The following is a 27319-nucleotide window of genomic DNA, read 5'->3' as shown; positions in this document are numbered from 1 at the left end:
CAATATGCTTTCCAGGACAGACTGTTGGATTTGGATCGTATATAGGCTGCTGTTCAGTCGCTGTTTTTGGTCAGATGTGGCCAGACATTACGGACAAGATGGACGCGGTGGCTTCTGGGGGCTTACAGTACAATAACAGAGGGGTGTGTGAACACCGATATCCGTGTTTACGGAGGGGAAACCTGCATTCTCTGACTTCACAGTAAGAAGGCCTATTATTCATCCACTTATCACAGGCCTGTGTATTAGGCTATTGGACAGCGTGATGAAGAAGAAATAGGAATTCGGTTCAAATATTGTTTATTCCAAATCGGAGTTATACTGCCATTTCATTTGTAGGCTACCCCATCGAATAAAGGGTGTAGGTTTAGTATAGCCTTCAACAGTCTACATCCCCTTAATACTGTATTGTCACAAAGCCGTCCGTTCCAGCCAGTGATGCAGAATGACTGATCCAAACAGCAACACGGACTTTATGGCTGGCTACTCCGGTATCACCAGACTAAATGTAGCTGGCAGTGGGTTACCTCGTCGGACTGTGCTGAACTCTCCCCCTCCTCCAGGCAGACTGACGTCCCTGCGGTCCCGGGACCTGACTCTGGGCGGGTTCAAAAAGGTGATACCCAATGGGAACGCTCATACGTATATCACAGACTACGCACTCAACCCATAGAGATAGATAGAGGACTCATCTTTGTATCTGTGCCGCCAGGGCCCTGCTCCAGGTATAAGCTAAATAAGCAGCCGCTTAGGGCCCCAGGCTGCTAAGGGGCCCCAGGCTGCTAAGACGCCCCCCTACTCAATTAGCCACGTCAGAAAAAAAAATGGATTGATAGTCTAGCCAGCCAATTTATCTAAACTAATCGTAGCCACATTTTTTTATTTAATTTTATCTTTATTTAACTAGGCAAGTTAGTGAAGAACAAATTCTTATTTTCAATGACAGCCTTGTTCAGGGGCAGAACGACAGATTTTTACCTTGTCAGCTCAGGGATTCAATCTTACAACCTTTCGGTTACTAGTCCAATGCTCTAACCACTAGGCTACCTGCTGCCCCAGGTATACCGACCAGGCAACGCAGGGCACATGCAAAATTGCAGGAAATTAGCTGTAAAACGGCAACAACAAAAAATTGCTCTGCCCCATGGCAAAACGAGTAGAATTGCATGAAATGTTATACAATTGAAAAAATGTCTCTCTGCCCCATGCCAAACTGTGTAGAACTGTAGAAAACTTACTTTAAAACTGCAACATTATCTTCACCCCATGGCAAAAGGTGTAGAATGCCAGGAAATGTACTTTAAAAAATAAATATATTATCTCCACCATAAAGTGGGGGGCCACTAAAATGTAAATGTATTTAACCTTTATTTAACTAGGCAAGTCAGTTAAGAACAAATTCTTATTTACAATGACAGCCTACCAAAAGGCCTCCTGCGGGGACGGGGCTGTGATTGAAAATAAAAATAAATAAATATAGGACAAAAAACACACATCGCGACAAGAGAGACAACACAACACTACATAAACAGAGACCTAAGACAACATAGCAAGGCAGCAACACACAACACAGCATGGTAGCAACACAACATGGTAGCTGCACAAAAAAAATTGTACAAACATTGGTCACAGACAACAGTACAAAGGGCAAGAAGGTAGATGTTCTTCTTCACGATTGGCTGAACCCTCCTGATGACCCAGTTGGACATGACCCCAATAGGATCAGCCAATGAAGTTGAAGTCCCACCCAGTTGACTCCATTAAAATGGCGAAAGCCCTCAGTGGTGCTGCCCGTGCTAATCCCATAGATAGAACAATGAGCCATATATTTCACCTGATGTATAAATGTGAAGCATCCGCTTGGCGTTTCCACTTACTACCAAATATGGTAGTGAGAGGAAGCCCAGTGGCCGGCGGTGGGAAAAGATGGAACGAGATGGATGTTGGCTGACATTCTGCTAATTTTCTCATCGATGAAACATTTGATCTCAATACAATTTTCTGTTCGAAAACAAGAATGAATATGTTTACGAACAGAGTGGACTACGTTTTGTAGACTTTACCCTTTTCCAACATATAAAAAAATATACGTTGTTTAGGAGTGCAGACGATTTGAGTTATTGCACGACATATCCCATCGAGCCATGCGAGAAGAGGCTGCATGACGTCAGTTCCCAGACCAGTCAGCGTCCAGCTACGCCAATGACGTCGGTGGATCCGGGTCAAGTAGCAACGATATCATCCTTCTCCACCGTTATCTGACATATAACTCAAACCAGTCGTGACTGTTCAAAAACAATACATCATTTAAGTTAATTTCCAGCGAATTTCTTAGTTACATAATTATATAAACTAGCAAATGAGTTTTGAAGTTGAAGGTGCAGTATTTATGAAGTTTGACAGTGACGAAAACTAACACGGCTAGTTTAGCCAGGGAAAACAAGCTAGAGACCGGATATAGCTGGGCGGACATGCGCACTAGGCTAATTCAGAACAGATTGTAGTTTTTATACCCTGATATCAGGAGCTGTCGGGGAAAAGTTTGATTAAACAATTCAGAGACAAAGGAATATCAGATGGGAAATATTTAAGGAGAGCGAATCGATATGCTATGCCAAAATCAGCTGTAAATGTCCATCGTAAAAGCTTAAAACTCTGTCTGCGTGAATCTGAATCCAGAAAATGAATGGTGAAGTCTCTTCCGGTCACGGTAGACTCATCGTCCTCGCCACTCTATTTTAAGTACTACTAAATAACCAGTCTACAGTGTAAACGGAAACACAGTGGGTGATGAACAAAAGGCAAATATACAGCTGTCCAGTGTCCTGTCACAAGCATTAAACAAAACAGTCATGATATTCAAATGTGACAAAAATAGTAGAAATTAATCATTTATATTTTTATTACAGAAAACCTTCGTACCCAATGTCCATTCTCTGAGGAAAAGTAAAGATGAGTGAGTGTGGACTGTATTGCTTGAAGACACATTCCATTAGACTACCAAGGATCCAGTTTAGAAGAATACATGTTAATGTTGATCACCTTCCCCCAGGTTAAAGGAAGAGGCCCATGTTGCGCCAACGAAGGACAGAAGAGTGAGGGAGGACAGGCACAGGGAGAGAAGAGCGGAGAGAAGAGAGCGCCCCCCTCAAACCATTCAGTCCCACTCCATCTTTGAACAGGGTCCTGCAGACACAGTAAAGAAACCAGGTGAATTGTACCTTCTCTGCCAGAAGATCTCTTGACTGTGTGTTATAGAAATAGGTTATTATTATGATCATTAGAAACAGTTGATTCCAGTGTGTCCTGTCCTCTGTTCTGTGCAGTGGGGTGGAGAGGGACCGACCTTAGAGACGGCAGCTCCTCTCCTGTAACTAAGTGTTTTAAGAAGGAGAGACGTACTTCAGAGGAAAACAATGATATGTTACACAAGCTTCAACGGGATGATGTGAGTAAAACACAGCCTTAATGACTAGTCAACCTATAGTAACACAGCCTTAATGACCAGTCAACCTATAGTAACACAGCCTTAATGACTAGTCAACCTATAGTAACACAGCCTTAATGACCAGTCAACCTATAGTAACACAGCATTAATGACTTGTCAACCTATAGTAACACACACAGCCTTATTGACCAGTCAACCTATAGTAACACAGCCTTAATGACTAGTTAACCTAAAGTAGCACAGCCTTAATGACTAGTCAACCTATAGTAACACAGTCTTAATGACTAGTCAACCTATAGTAACACAGCCTTAATGACTAGTCAACCTATAGTAACACAGCCTTAATGACTAGTCAACCTAAAGTAACACAGCCTTAATGACTAGTCAACCTAAAGTAACACAGCCTTAATGACCAGTCAACCTATAGTAACACAGCCTTAATGACTAGTCAACCTAAAGTAAAACACACAGCCTTAATGACTAGTCAACCTAAAGTAAAACACACAGCCTTAATGACTAGTCAACCTAAAGTAAAACACACAGCCTTAATGACTAGTCAACCTAAAGTAAAACACACAGCCTTAATGACTAGTCAACCTATAGTAACACACACAGCCTTAATGACTAGTCAACCTATAGTAACACACACAGCCTTAATGACTAGTCAACCTATAGTAACACACACAGCCTTATTGACCAGTCAACCTATAGTAACACAGCCTTAATGACTAGTCAACCTATAGTAACACAGCCTTAATGACTAGTCAACCTAAAGTAACACAATCTTAATGACTAGTCAACCTATAGTAACACAGTCTTAATGACTAGTCAACCTATAGTAACACAGCCTTAATGACTAGTCAACCTAAAGTAACACAGCCTTAATGACTAGTCGACCTAAAGTAAAACACACAGCCTTAATGACTAGTCAACCTAAAGTAAAACACACAGCCTTAATGACTAGTCAACCTAAAGTAAAACACACAGCCTTAATGACTAGTCAACCTAAAGTAAAACACACAGCCTTAATGACTAGTCAACCTATAGTAACACACACAGCCTTAATGACTAGTCAACCTATAGTAACACACACAGCCTTAATGACTAGTCAACCTATAGTAACACACACAGCCTTATTGACCAGTCAACCTATAGTAACACAGCCTTAATGACTAGTCAACCTATAGTAACACAGCCTTAATGACTAGTCAACCTAAAGTAACACAATCTTAATGACTAGTCAACCTATAGTAACACAGTCTTAATGACTAGTCAACCTATAGTAACACAGCCTTAATGACTAGTCAACCTAAAGTAACACAGCCTTAATGACTAGTCGACCTAAAGTAACACAGCCTTAATGACTAGTCGACCTAAAGTAAAACACACAGCCTTAATGACTAGTCAACCTAAAGTAAAACACACAGCCTTAATGACTAGTCAACCTAAAGTAAAACACACAGCCTTAATGACTAGTCAACCTATAGTAACACAGCCTTAATGACTAGTCAACCTATAGTAACACAGCCTTAATGACTAGTCAACCTATAGTAACACACACAGCCTTATTGACCAGTCAACCTATAGTAACACAGCCTTAATGACTAGTCAACCTATAGTAACACAGCCTTAATGACTAGTCAACCTAAAGTAACACAGCCTTAATGACTAGTCAACCTATAGTAACACAGTCTTAATGACTAGTCAACCTATAGTAACACAGCCTTAATGACTAGTCAACCTATAGTAAAACACACAGCCTTAATGACTAGTCAACCTATAGTAAAACACACAGCCTTAATGACTAGTCAACCTATAGTAAAACACACAGCCTTAATGACCAGTCAACCTATAGTAACACAGCCTTAATGACTAGTCAACCTATAGTAACACACACAGCCTTAATGACTAGTCAACCTATAGTAACACACACAGCCTTAATGACTAGTCAATCTATAGTAACACACACAGCCTTAATGACTAGTCAACCTATAGTAACACACACAGCCTTAATGACTAGTCAACCTATAGTAACACAGCCTTAATGACTAGTCAACCTATAGTAAAACACACAGCCTTAATGACTAGTCAACCTATAGTAAAACACACAGCCTTAATGACTAGTCAACCTATAGTAAAACACACAGCCTTAATGACTAGTCAACCTATAGTAAAACACACAGCCTTAATGACCAGTCAACCTATAGTAACACAGCCTTAATGACTAGTCAACCTATAGTAACACAGCCTTAATGACTAGTCAACCTAAAGTAGCACAGCCTTATTGACTAGTCAACCTATAGTAACACAGCCTTAATGACTAGTCAACCTAAAGTAACACAGCCTTAATGACTAGTCAACCTATAGTAACACACACAGCCTTAATGACTAGTCAACCTATAGTAACACACACAGCCTTAATGACTAGTCAACCTATAGTAACACACACAGCCTTAATGACTAGTCAACCTAAAGTAACACAGCCTTAATGACTAGTCAACCTATAGTAACACAGCCTTAATGACCAGTCAACCTAAAGTAACACAGCCTTAATGACTAGTCAACCTATGGTAACACAGCCTTAATGACTAGTCAACCTAAAGTAACACAGCCTTAATGACCAGTCAACCTAAAGTAACACAGCCTTAATGACTAGTCAACCTATGGTAACACAGCCTTAATGACTAGTCAACCTAAAGTAACACAGCCTTAATGACCAGTCAACCTATAGTAACACAGCCTTAATGACTAGTCAACCTATAGTAACACAGCCTTAATGACCAGTCAACCTATAGTAACACAGCCTTATTGACTAGTCAACCTAAAGTAACACAGCCTTATTGACTAGTCAACCTAAAGTAACACACACAGCCTTAATGACCAGTCAACCTAAAGTAACACAGCCTTAATGACTAGTCAACCTATAGTAACACAGCCTTAATGACTAGTCAACCTATAGTAACACAGCCTTAATGACTAGTCAACCTAAAGTAACACAGCCTTAATGACTAGTCAACCTAAAGTAACACAGCCTTAATGACTAGTCAACCTAAAGTAACACAGCCTTAATGACTAGTCAACCTAAAGTAACACAGCCTTAATGACTAGTCAACCTATAGTAACACAGCCTTAATGACTAGTCAACCTATAGTAACACAGCCTTAATGACTAGTCAACCTATAGTAACACAGCCTTAATGACTAGTCAACCTAAAGTAACACACACAGCCTTAATGACTAGTCAACCAGTAGTAACACAGCCTTAATGACTAGTCAACCTATAGTAACACAGCCTTAATGACTAGTCAACCTATAGTAACACAGCCTTAATGACTAGTCAACCTATAGTAACACAGCCTTAATGACTAGTCAACCTATAGTAACACAGCCTTAATGACTAGTCAACCTATAGTAACACAGCCTTAATGACCAGTCAACCTATAGTAACACAGCCTTAATGACCAGTCAACCTATAGTAACACAGCCTTAATGACTAGTCAACCTATAGTAACACAGCCTTAATGACTAGTCAACCTATAGTAACACAGCCTTAATGACTAGTCCCGTTCTGTTCTGACCAGCAAAATAAAAGTTCTGAACTGGTTCGAACCAAAGAAAAGTACCGGTTTATATCGTTCCTTTTTAAACCAACTTCACCAATCCTGCAGTGCAGTAGAGCAGCTTGTTTAAACCAACTTCACCAATCCTGCAGTGCAGTAGAGCAGCTTGTTTAAACCAACTTCACCAATCCTGCAGTGCAGTAGAGCAGCTTTTTTAAACCAACTTCACCAATCCTGCAGTGCAGGTAGAGCAGCTTGTTTAAACCAACTTCACCAATCCTGCAGTGCAGTAGAGCAGCTTTTTTAAACCAACTTCACCAATCCTGCAGTGCAGTAGTGCAGCTTGTTATGGAGCTGGAAAGCTATAGCTCAGTGAGGTGTTTACATGTGTGATAGAAAGACTAGTCGGGCGTGAGATGCAACTGAAATTTGGAATCAGGGCCACAGAATTATACCTACAGAGGAGCGGCTTCTGGAGGAACTTTGAACGTCTTTGATCTTCAGAGTTGGTTTAACATTGGACCAGAGAAGCTAGCTAGTTAACAAGCTTGTGTGTGCAGAGCGGTACCAGAATGCAAATCACATCTTACCTTTCTGTAGTTAATAAACCCAATGTGATAACTACAGTATCCCTAACTAGCATTGAAAAAGTGAATCCATTCTTCTCTAATTAAAAATCTCTCCCCGCATCTTCTGAATCATGCTTGTAACGTCAGTAGGTTACAGCAATGCTTTGGAGGGCGAGGGGCAGGTAGCCTACACGCACACATAATGGCAACGATTTTTAGCTGGCAGGCAGACGCTGGAAGAAGTTTCTGATTGACAGAGGGATAACGTTATTAACTGGTTCCCATGTGTTTAACGTAACAGTTCTGTTCCGGAACAGTATAGATCACTTTCATTCCCGGTTCTGGTTCTGTTCGTAGAAACATTTCATTATTTCCACGAACCAGTTCCAACCCCTGGTTGAAATACATATTTATTTAAACCGCACACTTTTTCCCCCATGTAGTTTTTAGATGATCCTGGTTTGAAAAATGATGCCAAGAACAAGCCGATTCAACTGCCACTGTATCAATCCAGAAACTTCCTGATAGAGGCAACAACTCCATGTAAGTATATACAGTGCCTTCAGAAAGTATTCATACCCCTCGACTTATTCCACATTGTGTTACAGCCTGTATTCATATCATTTTTAGATTTCAAAATGTATCAAATTAAATAGAAATATCAAATTTACATAAGTATTCACACCCTTGAGTCAATACATGTTAGACACTCACCCACTGCCAAAGGTGATTCTAAGAGCTTTGCACACCTGGATTGTACAATATTTTCACATTGTGGAGTAACTACATGTTGTTGATCCATCCTCAGGTCGACTATCAGCCATTAAACTCTAACTGTTTTAAAGTTACCATTGGCCTCATGGTGAAATCCAAGTGGTTTCCTTCATCCCCAGCAACTAAGTTAGAAAGGACGCCTGTATCTGTGTAGTGACTGGGTGTATTGATACACCATCCAAAGTGTAATTAATAACTTCACCATGCTCAGATATTCAATGTCTGTTTTTTTAAACATTTTTACCCATCTACCAATAGGTGCCCTTTGAGGCATTGGAAAACCTCATTGGTCATTGTGGTTGAAATTCTCTGCTCGACTGAGGGACCTTCCAGATTAATTGTATGTGTGGGGTACAGAGATGAGGTAGTCATTCAAAAATCATGTTAAACAATATTCGACTATTACACTGAGTCCAATCAACTTTATTTAAAAAGCCCTATTTGCATCAGCTGATATCTCAAAGTGCTCTACAGAAACCCAGCCTAAAACCCCAAACAGCAAGCAATGCAGGTGTAGAAGCACGGTGGCAAGGAAAAACTCCCTAGAAAGGCAGGAGCCTAGGAAGAAACGGGATCCTATTCTGGCTGTGCAGGTAGAGATAAGAGAGAACATGGCCATTAAGGCTAGATTGTTCTTCAAGATGATCATAGATGACCAGCAGGGTCAAATCAGTGGTTGTAGAGGGTGCAACAGGTCAGCACCTCAGGAGTAAATGATAATAATCCCAGTGGTTGTAGAGGGTGCAACAGGGCAGCACCTCAGGAGTAAATTATAATAATCCCAGTGGTTGTAGAGGGGGCAACAGGTCAGCACCTCAGGAGTAAATGATAATAATCCCAGTGGTTGTAGAGGGAGCAACAGGTCAGCACCTCAGGAGTAAATGATAATAATCCCAGTGGTTGTAGAGGGAGCAACAGGTCAGCACCTCAGGAGTAAATGATAATAATCCGTCACTCCTCAACAGGTCAGGCTTGGTCCTGTTTGTGGATGTGCCAGAAAGAGGGCCAATTATCTATAAATTCTACCTTTTGGGAGGAAACAGGAAACAGTTTAACAAGTGATTGAGTTGTGTGACTGCTGTAGAGCTCATCACTCCCCCTAACTGGGAGGGGGCCAGAGACTCTCTGCTGTAGAGCTCATCACTCCCCCTAACTGGGAGGGGGCCAGAGACTCTGCTGTAGAGCTCATCACTCCCCCTAACTGGGAGGGGGCCAGAGACTCTCTGCTGTAAAGCTCATCACTCCCCCTAACTGGGAGGGGGCCAGAGACTCTCTGCTGTAGAGCTCATCACTCCCCCTAACTGGGAGGGGGCCAGAGACTCTCTGCTGTACAGCTCATCACTCCCCCTAACTGGGAGGGGGCCAGAGACTCTCTGCTGTAGAGCTCATCACTCCCCCTAACTGGGAGGGGACCAGAGACTCTCTGCTGTAGAGCTCATCACTCCCCCTAACTGGGAGGGGGCCAGAGACTCTCTGCTGTAGAGCTCATCACTCCCCCTAACTGGGAGGGGGCCAGAGACTCTCTGCTGTAGAGCTCATCACTCCCCCTAACTGGGAGGGGGCCAGAGACGATTACTCGATGCCGACACATCTTTCTAGCTGATTTACACGCTGAAGCTATGTTGCGCTTGGTGACCTCTGGCTGTTTCATCCTAACATCGTTGGTGCCGACGTGGATAACTATATCTCTATACTCTCTACAGTCGCCAGTTGTAACTTTAGCCAGCACCGTCTTTAGATTAGCCTTAACGTCGGTAGCCCTGCCCCCTGGTAAACAGTGAATGATCGCTGGATAATTCGTTTTAAGTCTAATACTGCGGGTAATGGAGTCGCCAATGGGGTAATGGAGTCGCCAATGGGGTAATGGAGTCACCAATGGGGTAATGGAGTCGCCAACGACTAGGTCAATTTGTCAGAGCTAACGGTGGGGAGACTCCGGCGGCTCAGACCCCGTAACGGTGGAGGAGACACCTGGGAAGGCTCAGACCCCGTAACGGGGGAGGAGACACCTGGGAAGGCTCAGACCCCGTAACGGGGGAGGAGACACCTGGGAAGGCTCAGACCCCGTAACGGGGGAGGAGACACCTGGGAAGGCTCAGACCCCGTAACGGTGGAGGAGACACCTGGGAAGGCTCAGACCCCGTAACGGTGGAGGAGACACCTGGGAAGGCTCAGACCCCGTAACGGGGGAGGAGACACCTGGGAAGGCTCAGACCCCGTAACGGGGGAGGAGACACCTGGGAAGGCTCAGACCCCGTAATGGGGGAGGAGACACCTGGGAAGGCTCAGACCCCGTAACGGGGGAGGAGACACCTGGGAAGGCTCAGACCCCGTAACGGGGGAGGAGACACCTGGGAAGGCTCAGGCCCCGTAACGGGGGAGGAGACACCTGGGAAGGCTCAGGCTCTGACTGACTCGTTGCTTAGTGGGGAAAACTGGTTGAAATGTTTCTAACAGGCTGAATGAGCGACCGGTTGAGCATGTGGACAGCATTTCTTTCCAGAGTCCATGTTGTTGCCTGGCTGTGCAGGGGGATTAACATTAACTACCTGTATTTCCTGGTGGTACAGACACCATCCTCCTTTCCTACCCTTTAATTTCCCTCGGCCTAACTATCGCATCTGAAGCAGGGTTCACAACCCAGCGATGCTCCTGTATATTCCCGAGGACAGCGACTGCAGTGAGAAGGCATCATTTTACTCAGCTTTTCCGTCTGGAAGAGGTCCTGCAGATCCACGCCAGATTAAACGTTTCCAACCCGGACGCTTTTGGAAGAAAGTAGAGGGAGGACAAAACTAGGACGTTGGTAAACTTGATAAAGCCAGAGTTTGATTAAACTGTTGACAGTAAAAGAGAGAAAATAACAACAAACAGCACATCAGCAGAGACAACAGGGAAGCCCTTTGTTCAGCACGTTTTACTCCTGAACTTATTCAGGCTTGAAAACTTATTCACTCAAGACATTTCAGCTTTTCATTTTTAATTTGTTAATTTCTACAAACATAATTCCATTTTTGACATTATGGGGTATTGAGTGTAGGCTAGTGACACAATCTCAATGTAATCCATTTTAAATTCAGTCTGTAACAACAAAATGAGGAATAAGTGAAAGGGGTGTTTCCTGAAGGCCCTGGATGTAGACAGTTAGACATGCACATACATGGAGGATATATGGAGGTGCACAGACTCAATACATAAACACATGATACATGCGTTTCAGTCTTGTCAATCCAAACGGGTTCCCAGGTAGCTGATGGTCCTGTGTTTGTTGCCCTACAGCATTCAGAGCTCCTGCTACTACTAACCCACACCTGGCCCTTCAGCATGGAGCAGGACATCAGTATAGACCAGGCCAGGGTGTCCTGAGCCCAGACCAGATCCCTCAGTATAGACCAGGCCAGGGTGTCCTGAGCCCAGACCAGCCCTCTGTAGCAGAGCTGTTCCACCAGCTGACGGTTTCAGAGACAGAAGAGTTTCTGTTCATCCAGCTACCTGATACTATCCCTGGCCAGCCAACCACAGCCTCCGTCCCTGGCCAGCCAACCACAGCCGCCGGCCAGCCAATCACAGCCCCAGAAAAAAATGCTAAAAAAGACTCCAAGTCCGACGGCAAGCGCTCCTCTCACAATAAAGCCCCAGTGAGTAACGACCACATTACATCCTTATTTTCTACCGTCCACTTCATTCTAACAGACAAGCATTTCACGCTAAGGTCTATATTTGTTGTATTCCACAGGACCCTGCTAGAGACAGCGTTCCCATCCAGTCAGAGTTCTCCTAACCCCTGACCCCTGACCCTAAAGGCCATGTTCTTCCTCAGGACCCTGCTAGAGACAGCGTTCCCATCCAGAGTTCTCCTAACCCCTGACCCTAAAGGCCATGTTCTTCCTCAGGACCCTGCTAGAGACAGCGTTCCCATCCAGTCAGAGTTCTCCTAACCCCTGACCCCTGACCCTAAAGGCCATGTTCTTCCTCAGGACCCTGCTAGAGACAGCGTTCCCATCCAGTCAGAGTTCTCCTAACCCCTGACCCTAAAGGCCATGTTCTTCCTCAGGACCCTGCTAGAGACAGCGTTCCCATCCAGTCAGAGTTCTCCTGACCCCTGACCCTAAAGGCCATGTTCTTCCTCAGGACCCTGCTGGTCAAGATGCTCCTGTCCTGTCAGAGTTCACAGAGGGGTTTCTGGGTAAACTACAGATCAGGAAGTCTGGCAAGGTGCAGCTGGTGCTGGGAGACATCACCATGGACGTCTCAGAGGGAGCTGCCTTCTCTTTCCTACAGGTCCGTTAATATAATAGACATCACTCTGAACGGCCTTCCCCTTTAGAACAGGTCCGTTAATATAATAGACATATTACAGGGTTAGATGGTGTTGAGACATCACTAGGAACGGCCTTCCCCTTTAGAACAGGTCCGTTAATATAATAGACATATTACAGGGTTAGATGGTGTTGAGACATCACCATGGACGTCCCAGAGGGAACGGCCTTCCCCTTTAGAACAGGTTCCTAACAGTCTAGTTCTCCTGTTTAGTCCTAAAGAACCACATAGTCCTGATTCACTGTGATCCAGGATGTGTTTAGTCCTAAAGAACCATGTAATCCAGGATGTGTTTACCGTAATTTCCGGACTATTAAGCGCACCTGAATATAAGCCGCACCCACTGAATTAAAAATATATATATATTTTGAACATAAATAAGCCACACATAAGCCGAAGGTGTCTACCGGTACATTGAAACAAATGAACTTTACACAGGCTTTAACGAAACACGGCTTGTAACAAAAATAAATAGGCTTTAACGAAACACGGCTTGTAACAAAAAATAAAAAAATTAGCAGTAAGCTTTAGTTGTCTTTTTGCACTGAGTCAATTCCTCACGCTGCTGTTTCCAACATCTTATCATCGACTCATTAAGACCAAGCTCCCGTGCAGCAGCTCTATTTCCTTTTCCAACAGCCAGATCAAATCGCCTTCAACTTGAAAGCTGCATCATATGCATTTCTCCGTGTCTTTGCCATGATGAGGGTGACAAAATGACTACCGTAATCAGAATGATGGGAAGTTTGAGAGCGCTCAATTTAATCTAAACAGTAAACAAAGTTGTTTGACCTTAACCCGTTCGGCAATTTCATTGGTCTAATGAAAGCTTCATGCCGCCAAAAAACTGAGCACGTCACAGAATGTGTTTTTTTGGAGAAAAGAAATTTGAAAGCGGGAAAAATCCATATATTAGCCGCGTGATTGTTTAAGCCGCGAGGTTCAAAGCCTGGGAAAAAAGTAGCGGCCTATAGTCCGGAATTTACGGTAGTCCTAAAGAACCACGTAGTCCAGATTCACTGTGATCCAGGATGTGTTTAGTCCTAAAGAACCTCATAGTCCTGAATCACTGTGATCCAGGATGTGTTTAGTCCAGATTCACTGTGATCCAGGATGTGCAGACAATGTCTTAGGGTCAGACAATAAGGGGCTAAATCATCTGTTATTTCTCCCACAGCAACTGGTGTCTGTGCGTCTGTCTGAGGGCCCGACTGGAGACATGAGTATCCTGGGGAACGTGAAGCACAAGCTGGTCTGTTCTCCAGACTTCCAGGCCCTAACCCTTAACCCTAACCCTTAACCCCTAAACCCAAACCCTAACCCCTAACCCAAACCCTAAACCCTAACCCAAGCTGGTCTGCTCTCCAGACTTCCTAACCCTAACCCCTAACCCTACCCCCTAACCCCAAACCCTAACCCAAGCTGGTCTGCTCTCCAAACTTCCAGGCTCTGCTACAGGAGCCATCACCGGACCACTCTCCAGACTTCCTAACTCTAACCCCTAACCCTTAACCCCTAACTCCAAACCCAAGCTGGTCTGCTCTCCAGACTTCCAGGCCCTAAAGCTAACCCTTAACGCTAACCCCTAACCCAAGCTGGTCTGCTCTCCAAACTTCCAGGCTCTGCTACAGGAGCCATCACCGGACCACTCTCCAGACTTCCTAACGCTAACCCTAACCCCTAACCCTAACCCCTAACCCAAGCTGGTCTGCTCTCCAGACTTCCTAACTCTAACCCTTAAACCCTAACCCCTAACCCCAACCCCTAACCCCAACCCCTAACCCTTAAAATCAATTTTTATGCGATTTTTCTCGTAAAAAAGCGATAATATTCCGACCGGGAAACCCTGTTTTTGTTCAAAGACGAAAAAATAAAAACATGGTGTCGCCTCGTGCACGCGCCTCAGTCTCATCGTTCTCAGATCGACCACTATCCAAATGCGCTACTGTTTTTCAGCCTGGGCCTGCAAAGGCATCATTCAGCGTTTTGCCGACTTCTGAGAGCCTATGGGAGCCGTAGGAAGTGTCACGTTACAGCAGAGATTCTCAGTTTTCAATAAAGAGTGTAGAAGGCCAAGAAATGGTCAGAGAGGGCACTTCCTGTAAGGAATCTTCTCAGGTTTTGGCCTGCCATATGAGTTCTGTTATACTCACAGACACCATTCAAACAGTTTTAGAAACTTTAGGGTGTTTTCTATCCAAATCAAACAATTATATGCATATTCTAGTTTCTGGGCAGGAGTAATAATCAGATTAAATCAGGTACATTTTTTATCCGGCTGTGAAAATACTGCCCCCTAACCCCAACCCCTAACCCCAACCCTTAACCCCTAACCCTTAACCCCAAACCCTAACCCTTAACCCCTAACCCTTAACCCCTAACCCTTAACCCCTAACCCCAACCCAGGCTCTGCTACGGGAGCCATCACCGGACCACTCAGCACATCTCTGACTTATATACAGTTCACCTTGTTCAGCATTAATGTGTAGATATTGTAGTTTTATTATACGATGGGAGCATTAATGTGTAGATATTGTACATAGTTTACTTTCATCATACAGCGTTTATGTACCTTGTCGATTTCCTCCCAATTTGTTTTCACTGTATAAACATTGTGTATAATATGAAGTGTTCTTTTTTTTTATTTTAAATGTACGTAAATGTTTATTTAATAAAAGATTAGATACAAAACATGAGACAACTTTTTACGCAGGTAAAAACTAATAGTCTACAAACAAAGTAACTGGTATGTCAACACTCAGCCGGCAATTATCTTAACAAAGACTATATCTAGTATAGACTAGCCTGTACAGTACGTAATGTATAGAGACAGTATATACAGAACGTGGCCCTGGGGGCAGGAACTGAACTTCAACATAATTCATCTTTTCCTACTAGAAAAAGCACTGCTTTATGATAGTTCACAGTGAATTCTCATGAGAATGTCTCATGATCTTTCACAGACGGATGAAGGTTCTTTCACAGTTTGAGGCGTTTAGGAGCATTGATATGACTATGGACAACTGATAAACAAAATAAATTTTATTTGTGACGGTAACTTGCCTTTATAACAGCACCCTTCCTCTCCAGAACAACTCAGGCCTTTTTCCCGCTCCTCGCTGTCGTAGCGCCTACAGATTTAGTCTTCACCACTTTCACTTTGGATTTCTGTTTGCCTCCTTTAGTAGCCGTTTTGTCCTTGTGGGTCTCTTTCCGTCTGATCAGGTCCTCCCGTCCGATATCCATCATGTGTTCCTCCCAGGACTTCATCTCATTCTTATAGCGTACCTTATCATCCTCCGCCAGCTGCACGTAGACCTGCAGAGCACAGAGAGTCAGTCAGTCACGTAGACCTGCAGAGCACAGAGAGTCAGTCAGTCACGTAGACCTGCAGAGCACAGAGAGTCAGTCAGTCACGTAGACCTGCAGAGCACAGAGAGTCAGTTAGTCACGTAGACCTGCAGAGCACAGAGAGTCAGTCAGTCACGTAGACCTGCAGAGCACAGAGAGTCAGTTAGTCACGTAGACCTGCAGAGCACAGAGAGTCAGTTAGTCACGTAGACATGCAGAGCACAGAGAGTCAGTTAGTCACGTAGACCTGCAGAGCACAGAGAGTCAGTCAGTCACGTAGACCTGCAGAGCACAGAGAGTCAGTCAGTCACGTAGACCTGCAGAGCACAGAGAGTCAGTCAGTCACGTAGACCTGCAGAGCACAGAGAGTCAGTCAGTCACGTAGACCTGCAGAGCACAGAGAGTCAGTCAGTCACGTAGACCTGCAGAGCACAGAGAGTCAGTCAGTCACGTAGACCTGCAGAGCACAGAGAGTCAGTCAGTCACGTAGACCTGCAGAGCACAGAGAGTCAGTAAGTCACGTAGACCTGCAGAGCACAGAGAGTCAGTCAGTCACGTAGACCTGCAGAGCACAGAGAGTCAGTCAGTCACGTAGACCTGCAGAGCACAGAGAGTCAGTCAGTCACGTAGACCTGCAGAGCACAGAGAGTCAGTCAGTCACGTAGACCTGCAGAGCACAGAGAGTCAGTCAGTCACGTAGACCTGCAGAGCACAGAGAGTCAGTCAGTCACGTAGACCTGCAGAGCACAGAGAGTCAGTCAGTCACGTAGACCTGCAGAGCACAGAGAGTCAGTCAGTCACGTAGACCTGCAGAGCACAGAGAGTCAGTTAGTCACGTAGACCTGCAGAGCACAGAGAGTCAGTTAGTCACGTAGACCTGCAGAGCACAGAGAGTCAGTTAGTCACGTAGACCTGCAGAGCACAGAGAGTCAGTTAGTCACGTAGACCTGCAGAGCACAGAGAGTCAGTTAGTCACGTAGACCTGAAACATCAGAGTCAGTTAGTCACGTAGACCTGAAACATCAGAGTCAGTTAGTCACGTAGACCTGAAACATCAGTCAGTTAGTCACGTAGACCTGAAACATCAGAGTCAGTTAGTCACGTAGACCTGAAACTTCAGAGTCAGTTAGTCACGTAGACCTGAAACATCAGAGTCAGTTAGTCACGTAGACCTGAAACATCAGAGTCAGTTAGTCACGTAGACCTGAAACATCAGAGTCAGTTAGTCACGTAGACCTGAAACATCAGAGTCAGTTAGTCACGTAGACCTGAAACATCAGAGTCAGTTAGTCACGTAGACCTGAAACATCAGAGTCAGTTAGTCACGTAGACCTGAAACATCAGAGTCAGTTAGTCACGTAGACCTGAAACATCAGAGTCAGTTAGTCACGTAGACCTGAAACATCAGAGTCAGTTAGTCACGTAGACCTGAAACATCAGAGTCAGTTAGTCACGTAGACCTGAAACATCAGAGTCAGTTAGTCACGTAGACCTGAAACATCAGAGTCAGTTAGTCATGTAGACCTGAAACATCAGGGATTAATTTTTTTTGGTCCTCAATCTACACACAATACTCCATAATGAAATTGAAAACAGGTTTACATTTTTGCTAATTTACTACAAATAAAAAACTGAAATACAATATTTGCATATATGAGACTCTAAATTGAGCTCAGGTGCATCCTGTTTCAGGTGAAATGTTTCTACGACTTGATTGGAGTCCACCTGTGGTCAATTCAATTGATTGGACATGATTTGGAAAGGCACACTGTCTATATAAAGGTCCCACAGTTCAAATCAAATCAAATGTATTTATATAGCCCTTCGTATATCAGCTGAAATCTCAAAGTGCTGTACAGAAACCCAGCCTAAAACCCCAAACAGCAAGCAATGCATGTGAAATAAGCACGGTGGCTAGGAAAAACTCCCTAGGAAAAACTCCCTAGGAAGGCCAAAAACCTAGGAAGAATCCTAGAGAGGAACCAGGCTATGAGGGGTGGCCAGTCCTCTTCTGGCTGTGCCGGGTGGATATTATAACAGAACATGGTCAAGATGTTAAAATGTTCATAAATGACCAGCATGGTCAAATAATAATAATCATAGTAGTTGTCGAGGGTGCAACAAGCACGTCCGGTGAACAGGTCAGGGTTCCGTAGCCGCAGCCAGAACAGTTGAAACTGGAGCAGCAGCATGGCCAGGTGGACTGGGGACAGTTGGTCCCACAGTTGACACTGCATGTCAGAGCAAAAACCAAGCCATGAGGTCGAAAGAATTGTCCGTAGAGCTCAGAGACAGGATTGTGTTGAGGGACAGATCTGGGGAAGGGTACCAAAAAACTTCTGCAGCATTGAAGGTCTCCAAGAACACAGTGGCCTCCATCATTCTTAAATGGAAGACGTTTGGAATGACCAAGACTCTTCCTAGAGATGGCTGCCCGGCCAAACTGAGCAATCGGGGAAGAAGGGACTTGGTCAGACGATGGTCTCTCTGACAGAGCTCCTCTCTGGAGATGGGAGAACCTTCCAGAAGGACAACCATCTCAGCAGCACTCCACCAATCAGGCTTTTATGGTAGAGTGGCCAGACGGAAGCCACTCCTCAGTAAAAGGCACATAAAAGCCCGCTTGGAGTTTGCCAAAAGGCACCTAAAGGACTCTCAGACCATGAGAAACAAGGTTCTCCAGTTTGATGAAACCATGATTGAACTATTTGGCCTAAATGCCAAGCGTCACATCTGGAGGAAACCTGGCACCATCACTACGGTGAAGCATGGTGGTGGCAGTAGTCAGGATCGAGGCAAAGATGAACGGAGGAAAGTAACAGAGAGATCCTTGATGAAAACGTTACGAAAGCACTATATATCAAACACTTCATTCCACCTACTTGTTGCTGTGAGGTTGACAGTTTGGTCCAGTCCTCCCGCAGCATCTTCATCTTGCCCTGAGGGGAAAAAAGGTGACAGTGTTATAGCAGCATTATAACAGGTAACAGTGTTATAGCAGCATTATAACAGGTAGTGTTATAGCAGCATTATAACAGGTAACAGTGTTACAGCAGCATTATAACAGGTAACAGTGTTATAGCAGCATTATAACAGGTAACAGTGTTATCCAGCACCTTCGGAAAGTATTCCGACCCTTTCACTTTTTAAACATGTTGTCCTCAGTACTAACCTGCGTGGTCGTCCCTCTGGACTCCTCAGTACTAACCTGCGTGGTCGTCCCCCTGGACTCCTCAGTACTAACCTGCGTGGTCGTCCCCCTGGACTCCTCAGTACTAACCTGCGTGGACGTCCCCCTGGACTCCTCAGTACTAACCTGCGTGGACGTCCCCCTGGACTCCTCAGTACTAACCTGCGTGGACGTCCCTCTGGACTCCTCAGCACTAACCTGCGTGGTCGTCCCTTTGGACTCCTCAGTACTAACCTGCGTGGTCGTCCCCCTGGACCCCTCAGTACTAACCTGTGTGGTCGTCCCTCTGGACTCCTCAGTACTAACCCGCGTGGTCGTCCCTCTGGACTCCTCAGTACTAACCCGCGTGGTCGTCCCTCTGGACTCCTCAGTACTAACCCGCGTGGTCGTCCCTCTGGACTCCTCAGTACTAACCCGCGTGGTCGTCCCTCTGGACTCCTCAGTACTAACCCGCGTGGTCGTCCCTTTGGACTCCTCAGTACTAACCCGCGTGGTCGTCCCTTTGGACTCCTCAGTACTAACCCGCGTGGTCGTCCCCCTGGACGACTCAGCACTAACCCGCGTGGTCGTCCCCCTGGACTCCTCAGTACTAACCCGCGTGGTCGTCCCTTTGGACTCCTCAGTACTAACCCGCGTGGTCGTCCCCCTGGACTCCTCAGTACTAAACTGCGTGGTCGTCCCCCTGGACTCCTCAGCACTAACCTGCGTGGTCGTCCCTTTGGACTCCTCAAAGTTTTCTGCCATGAAGATGTTAAAGGACGACCGGGGACGTTTGGGTTTGCCCAGACTGTTCAACTCCTAAAAGTGGAAGATGGTGGTCAAGTCAGATGAGTTACCAGGAACATTTCAGTGGCACAACATCAGAACACACCACTACTAACACAAGGCCTTAGTAGTATGCCATTACATTCACTAGGAGGGGCCTGTCATGCCAAATAGTGTCCACAGCACATCACTATGCAGATCAATGAGCTACACTCACCCTCTTCCTCCTGATGGCTTTCCTCTTGGCCAGCCTCCGTCTCCTCTCCTGTTTCAGAGCAGCAGCCTGTGCAGGTGTGAGCTGGGACTGGTACCTCTGCATGTCCACCTTAAACTGTTCCCTGGCAACCACTGACGCCTGTTGAAAAGGCTGTGGGGGAAAGTCAACGTGTATTTAGCTAATTAACCACACAAGTCTGTCCACAGTACAACAACATTGATATGTCTTTTCAGGTGGGCTATAAGTCAAAACAGCCTATTTTCAGTTATTTAAATACACCGCCAAGTAGATCCATGCTGGTAGGAAGTAGACGCATGACAGTCTGTGTAGTCTTCTCTGATGGAAGGTGCAAACATGGACCACAGAAGGGTCAAATGTATTCTCTGTCACCCAAGGAGACAGAAGATATCTGGGGGCCTTGCCATCCAAGGTGTCAGGGTCTGGGGGGGGCTTGCTGTCCAAGGTGTCAGGGTCTGGGGGGGGGGGGCCTTGCTGTCCAAGGTGTCAGGGTCTGGGGGGGGCTTGCTGTCCAAGGTGTCAGGGTCTGGGGGGGCTTGCTGTCCAAGGTGTCAGGGTCTGGGGGGGGGGGCCTTGCTGTCCAAGGTGTCAGGGTCTGGGTGGGGCCTTGCTGTCCAAGGTGTCAGGGTCTGGGGGGCCTTGCTGTCCAAGGTGTCAGGGTCTGGGGGGGGGGGGGGGCTTGCTGTCCAAGGTGTCAGGGTCTGGGGGGGGCTTGCTGTCCAAGGTGTCAGGGTCTGGGAGGGGGGGGCCTTGCTGTCCAAGGTGTCAGGGTCTGGGGGGGCCTTGCTGTCCAAGGTGTCAGGGTCTGGGGGGGGGGGGCCTTGCTGTCCAAGGTGTCAGGGTCTGGGAGGGGGGGGCCTTGCTGTCCAAGGTGTCAGGGTCTGGGGGGGGGCCTTGCTGTCCAAGGTGTCAGGGTCTGGGGGGGGGGGCCTTGCTGTCCTACCTGTTTCTGGTCTGCTGTCAGAGTTCCCCACTGGTGTGCAATCTTCCTTATCACATCGACAGCTTTGACGTCTGAAACTCACATCAACATGAACTCAGTGATGTGTGAAGATAAAGGAATGAGTGAAACTGTAGAGATACAATACATTCTAACACCAGTCACCTGGATACTCCCTGACAACGAGAGGTTGCTGCTGTTTCACAAATCTCATGTATCCGTTCAGGGGCCTCTTAGGGGGAGCGCCGGCACTGGTGGTGAAACTCTTTACAGCTGGGATCACATTGACGAGCCTACAACACAGCACAGTACATTATCCCTACGACACACACCACAATACATTATCCCTAGACACACAACACAATACATTATCCCTACGACACACACAATACATTATCCCTACAACACACCACAATACATTATCCCCACAACAAACCACAATACATTATCCCTACTACACACCACAATACATTATCCCTACAACACACCACAATACATTATCCCTACTACACACCACAATACATTATCCCTACTACACACCACAATACATTAGCCCTACTGCACACCACAATACATTATCCCTACAACACACCACAATACATGATCCCCGCTACACGCCACAATACATTATCCCCGCTGCACGCCACAATACATTATCCCCGCTGCACGCCACAATACATTATCCCCGCTGCACGCCACAATACATTATCCCCGCTGCACGCCACAATACATTATCCCCGCTGCAAGCCACAATACATTATCCCCGCTGCACGCCACAATACATTATCCCTACTACACACCACAATACATTATCCCTACAACACACCACAATACATTATCCCTACAGCACACCACAATACATTATCCCCGCAACAATACATTATCCCTACAACACACCACAATACATTATCCCCACAACAATACATTATCCCCACAACAAACCACAATACATTATCCCCGCAACAATACATTATCCCCGCTACACACCACAATACATTATCCCTGCTACACACCACAATACATTATCCCTACTACACACCACAATACATTATCCCTACTACACACCACAATACATTATCCCCGCTGCACGTCACCATACATTATCCCTACTACACACCGCAATACATTATCCCCGCTGCACGTCACCATACATTATCCCTACTGCACACCGCAATACATTATCCCTACTACACCACATTATCCCTTGTCATGGAATCATTTTAAGATTATGTTACAATGCTTTTATTGCATCATGGTTGTGTATTGCAACAGAATAGAGTATTTTAACTATTGTGTGTGTGTTCTACTGAGGAGGGCCTCTGGGAGATAACTCTGACAGGAGATTTACGATGTCTTTGGGTGATAAAACCTAAAGAACATTCCAGAGCATGATTTAATGTTTCTGTTCTATATGGTACCAGGGGGGGATGGTTCTAGTTTGGAGTCAGAGGACCAGACACTGGTCTGTTCTATACCGTACCAGGGAGAGACGGGTCCAGTTTGGAGTAGGAGGACCAGACACTGGTCTGTTCTATACCGTACCAGGGAGAGACGGATCCAGTTTGGAGTAGGAGGACCAGACACTGGTCTGTTCTATACCGTACCAGGAAGAGACGGATCCAGTTTGGAGTCAGAGGGCCAGACACTGGTCTCTACAATGAAACCTGTTGACACAGCAGATGCTGTCTGCTATGGATTACAGATATCTGTCATCCAGACCTTCACCTGGTGACCCATTCTATCTGTTGTTCGTCATGTAGGTTGAAAGGGGGGTATCTTAGCTATAAAATACCTTTGTTCTTCTGTCTCGCCACTCTCAATGGATCATTAGAAAATGGTGAATCGTTGACAAGTCATTGCTATTGCAAAGCTCTCATTATTAAAGATTTAGTTTAAGTATAACTGACTTGTGTGATAAGTTTGTCTCTCCTCATTTGATAGTAGAGAAATGAGCTACCACACCACAATACATTATCCCTAGTACACACCACAATACATTATCCCTAGTACACACCACAATACATTATCTCTACAACATCTGGATAAGAGCGTCTGCTAAATGACTTAAATGTAAATGATACATTATCCCTACTACACACCGCAATACATTATCTCTACAACACACCGCAATACATTATCCCTACTACACACCGCAATACATTATCCCTACTACACACCACAATATCCCTACACCACACCACATTATCCCTACACCACACCAATACATTATCCCTACTACACACCACAATACATTATCCCTACTACACAATACATTATCCCTACTACACAATACATTATCCCTACTACACAATACATTATCCCTACAACACAATACATTATCCCTACAACCCACCACTATGAATGGGGTAGCCTTAACCCTTCAACACACCACTATGAATGGGGTAACCCTAACCCTTCAACACACCACTATGAATGGGGTAGCTCTAACCGTACACACACCATCATTCATCCACCTCATATCACCAGAAAGCTCGTCCTATGCAATTTGAATATGTTAATATGACCAATATAGGCTATATCTAGATAGATAATCAACCACATCAATACATAGTTAGATTTGAGAGTTTAATAGTCACATGTACAGAGTTGTAGACATAATTACAGGGTAGAGTGAAATTCTTGAGCACCGAAATCCAACGATACAGGACAAAGCAAAACAACAATAAATAATTATACTTATAAAACTGAATAATACTATATAGATACTAACAACTGTGGCATGACGAGTGGTGGCTATTCAACAGCCTGATGGTCTAGGGGTAGAAGCTGTTGACCAGCTGGTAGTTCTTTTATATGACTAATCTCTACAATAATCCAACACTACATTCAGAAGGTCAACATGTTTTATCGTTCCTAGATGGCTAGTTTACCCAAATCTAAGCAATGTGGTCAGTCACACACTGACACCTACTGCAGCCCTCATCCTCCACATACACCCGTTCACTCCCCCCTATCTGAGATATCTACTGCAGCCCTCATCCTCCACATACAACACCCGTTCACTCCCCCCTATCTGAGATATCTACTGCAGCCCTCATCCTCCACATACAACACCCGTTCACTCCCCCCTATCTGAGATATCTACTGCAGCCCTCATCCTCCACATACAACACCCGTTCACTCCCCCCTATCTGAGATATCTACTGCAGCCCTCATCCTCCACATACAACACCCGTTCACTCCCCCCTATCGGAGATATCTACTGCAGCCCTCATCCTCCCCATACCACACCCGTTCACTCCCCCCTATCTGAGATATCTACTGCAGCCCTCATCCTCCCCATACAACACCCGTTCACTCCCCCCTATCTGAGATATCTACTGCAGCCCTCATCCTCCACATACAACACCCGTTCTGCCAGTCACAATCTGTTAAAGGTCCCCAAAGCACACACATCCCTGGGTCGCTCCTCTTTTCAGTTCGCTGCAGCCAGCGACTGGAACGAGCTGCAACAAACACTCAAACTGGACAGTTTTATCTCCATCTCTTCATTCAAACACTCAAACTGGACAGTTTTATCTCCATCTCTTCATTCAAAGACTCAAACTGGACAGTTTTATCTCCATCTCTTCATTCAAAGACTCAATCATGGACACTCTTACTGACAGTTGTGGCTGCTTTGTGTGATGTGTTGTTGTCTCTACCTTCTTGCCCTTTGTGCTGTTGTCTGAGCCCAGTAATGTTTGTACCATGTTTTGTGCTGCTGCCATGTTGTTCTCTTAGGTCTCTCTTTATGTAGTGTTGTGTTGTTGTCTTTGGTCTCTCTTTATGTAGTGTTGTGTTGTTGTCTTAGGTCTCTCTTTATGTAGTGTTGTGTTGTTGTCTTAGGTCTCTCTTTATGTAGTGTTGTGTTGTTGTCTTAGGTCTCTCTTTATGTAGTGTTGTGTTGTTGTCTTAGGTCTCTCTTTATGTAGTGTTGTGTTGTTGTCTTAGGTCTCTCTTTATGTAGTGTTGTGTTGTTGTCTTAGGTCTCTCTTTATGTAGTGTTGTGTTGTTGTCTTAGGTCTCTCTTTATGTAGTGTTGTGTTGTTGTCTTAGGTCTCTCTTTATGTAGTGTTGTGGTATCTCTTGTTATGTTGTGTTTTGTCCTAGATTTTTTATTGTAAATCCCAGCCCCCGTCCAAACAGGATGCCTTTTGCCGTCATTGTAAATAATAAACATTTGTTCTTCACTGACTTATCTATTTTTAATAATGGTTAAAAACATTTTACTAAATAAAACATGTCCTTGGCCACCAGTCAGTGGCAGTCAAGCTAACGTTAGCTAACCCTAGCTAGCTAGCTAGCTCGGCTCTAATTAGACTAATACTGCCGTGATAGCTGGAAATACAGCAATTCCTTTGCAGAATTGGCTTTATGGATGTCCAAACAGCTAAAATACCAATGAGAAATTGTACAGGGTGGCTTACTAAACTACCTACCTAACATAGCTAAAACTATCTATCTAGACAACGGGAAGTTTTGCTCCTTATGTTACCTTGTCAGACTGGAAGCGTCGGAGAAAAGACTGAATGACTTTTTCAAAAAGCCAGAAAACAACAGACCGAAAGGCGCCATTTCTGGTTGAAAACACTAGACGGTCAGAGCTGACAGAGACAACAACGGGATTGACTGACTGACTGGCTCACAACCTCCTCGGTGTTTGTCAGCTACCGAATTCAGTCCTGTCCGTTTGCCCCCGCCATGCACGGATAACGCGCCTTCACCATCCCGCTGCATTGTGGGATAAGGTCATGGCGGTGTTGACGTAGTTTAACATTCACCGCAGCACATTCACCACAAATTGGAGCATCAACCAATTGAACCAAAAACATGTGACCAATAAATAATCAAGTGACTTTAGAATTACTCCAATAAATTGCCGTGTTCTTGACCCATGGGTTTCATTTATATAAATTATTTTTTTTGCGTTCTTGACCCATGGTTTACATTTATAAAAATGATAATTGCTGCGTTCTTGACCCATGGGTTTCATTGCATTAGTTGTACAAACAATTTTTTTATTTTATTTTCTTTAACCAGGTAGGCCAGTTGAGAACAAGTTCTCATTTACAACTGCGACCTGGCCAAGATAAAGCAAAGCAGAGCGACAAAAACAACAACACAGAGTTACACATAAACAAACTCACAGTCAATAACACAATGGACAAATCTGTATACAGTGTGTGCAAATGAAGTAAGGAGGTAAGGCAATAAATATGTCAATAGTGGCGAAGTAATTACAATTTAGCAATTTACACTGGAGCGATATATGTGCAGATGAGGATGTGCAAGTAGAAATACTGGTGTGCAAAAGAGCAGAAAAACAAAAACAAATATTGGGATGAGGTAGTTGGGTGGGCTATTTACAGATAGACTATGTACAGCTGTAGCGATCGGTAAGCTGCTCTGACAGCTGATGCTTAAAGTCAGTGAGGGAGATATGTCTCCAACTTCAGTGATTTTTGCAATTCATTCCAGTCATTGACAGCAGAGAACTGGAAGGAAAGGCGGCCAAAGGAGGTGTTGGCTTTGGGGATGACCAGTGAGATATACCTGCTGGAGCGCGTGCTATGGGTGGGTGTTGCTATGGTGACCCGTGAGCTGAGATAAGGCGGAGCTTTACCTAGCAAAGACTTATAGATGACCTGGAGCCAGTGGGTTTGGAGACGAATATGTAGCGAGGGCCAGCCGACTAGAGCATACAGGTCACAGTGGTGGGTAGTATATGGGGCTTTGGTGACAAAACAGATGGCACTGTGATAGACTACATCCAGTTTGCTGAGTAGAGTGTTGGTGGCTATTTTGTAAATGACATTGCCGAAGTCAAGGATCGGTAGGATAGTCAGTTTTACGAGGGTATGTTTGGCAGCATGAGTAAAGGAGGCTTTGTTGAGAAATAGGAAGCCGATTCTAGATTTAACTTTGTATTGGATGCTTAATGTGAGTCTGGAAGGAGAGTTTACAGTCTAGCCAGACACCTAGGTATTTATAGTTGTCCACATATACTAAGTCAGGACTGTCCAGAGTAGTGATGCTGGATGGGCGGGCGGGTGCGGGCAGTGATCGGTTGAAGAGCATGCATTTCGTTTTACTTGCATTTAAGAGCAGTTGGAGGCCACGGAAGGAGTGTTGTATGGCGTTGAAGCTCGTTTGGAGGTTTGTTAA

At 45.0% G+C, this 27319-nt stretch overlaps 2 protein-coding genes and 1 long non-coding RNA gene across 4 annotated transcripts; 2 read left to right on the top strand and 1 right to left on the bottom strand.

The window, feature by feature from the left end:
• Positions 1-208: 208 nt before the first annotated feature.
• Positions 209-2951, top strand: LOC115189597 (uncharacterized). Its single transcript, XR_003876959.1, has 2 exons — positions 209-616; positions 2910-2951. It is a non-coding gene; the product is annotated as an uncharacterized LOC115189597 (long non-coding RNA).
• LOC115189581 (transcription factor A, mitochondrial) lies at positions 2879-25890 on the bottom strand. 2 transcript variants are annotated; one of them, XM_029748203.1, is made up of 8 exons: positions 25650-25890; positions 21317-21444; positions 21155-21225; positions 20194-20343; positions 19914-20009; positions 18904-18960; positions 15734-15988; positions 2879-3186 (listed from the first exon to the last, which is right to left on the bottom strand). In XM_029748203.1, the coding sequence occupies exons 1-7, from the start codon at positions 25727-25729 to the stop codon at positions 15767-15769; spliced, it is 804 nt and encodes a 267-aa protein (XP_029604063.1). In that variant the 5' UTR covers positions 25730-25890; the 3' UTR covers positions 2879-3186; positions 15734-15766. The 2 variants fall into 2 exon arrangements, with proteins under 2 accessions (XP_029604063.1, XP_029604062.1); XM_029748202.1 differs by lacking the exon at positions 2879-3186 and having other exon boundaries at positions 15152-15988.
• On the top strand, positions 3089-14058 carry LOC115189584 (DNA-directed RNA polymerase III subunit RPC4-like). Its single transcript, XM_029748206.1, has 6 exons — positions 3089-3210; positions 3327-3448; positions 8020-8119; positions 11630-11988; positions 12482-12631; positions 13848-14058. The coding sequence occupies exons 2-6, from the start codon at positions 3422-3424 to the stop codon at positions 13968-13970; spliced, it is 759 nt and encodes a 252-aa protein (XP_029604066.1). The 5' UTR covers positions 3089-3210; positions 3327-3421; the 3' UTR covers positions 13971-14058.
• Positions 25891-27319: the final 1429 nt, after the last annotated feature.

This window comes from Salmo trutta, unplaced genomic scaffold (genome assembly GCF_901001165.1).
Source record: "Salmo trutta unplaced genomic scaffold, fSalTru1.1, whole genome shotgun sequence".
Classification (NCBI taxonomy): domain Eukaryota; kingdom Metazoa; phylum Chordata; class Actinopteri; order Salmoniformes; family Salmonidae; genus Salmo; species Salmo trutta.
Note: the sequence above shows the minus strand (reverse complement) of the source record. Positions and strands in the feature narration are given on the sequence as shown.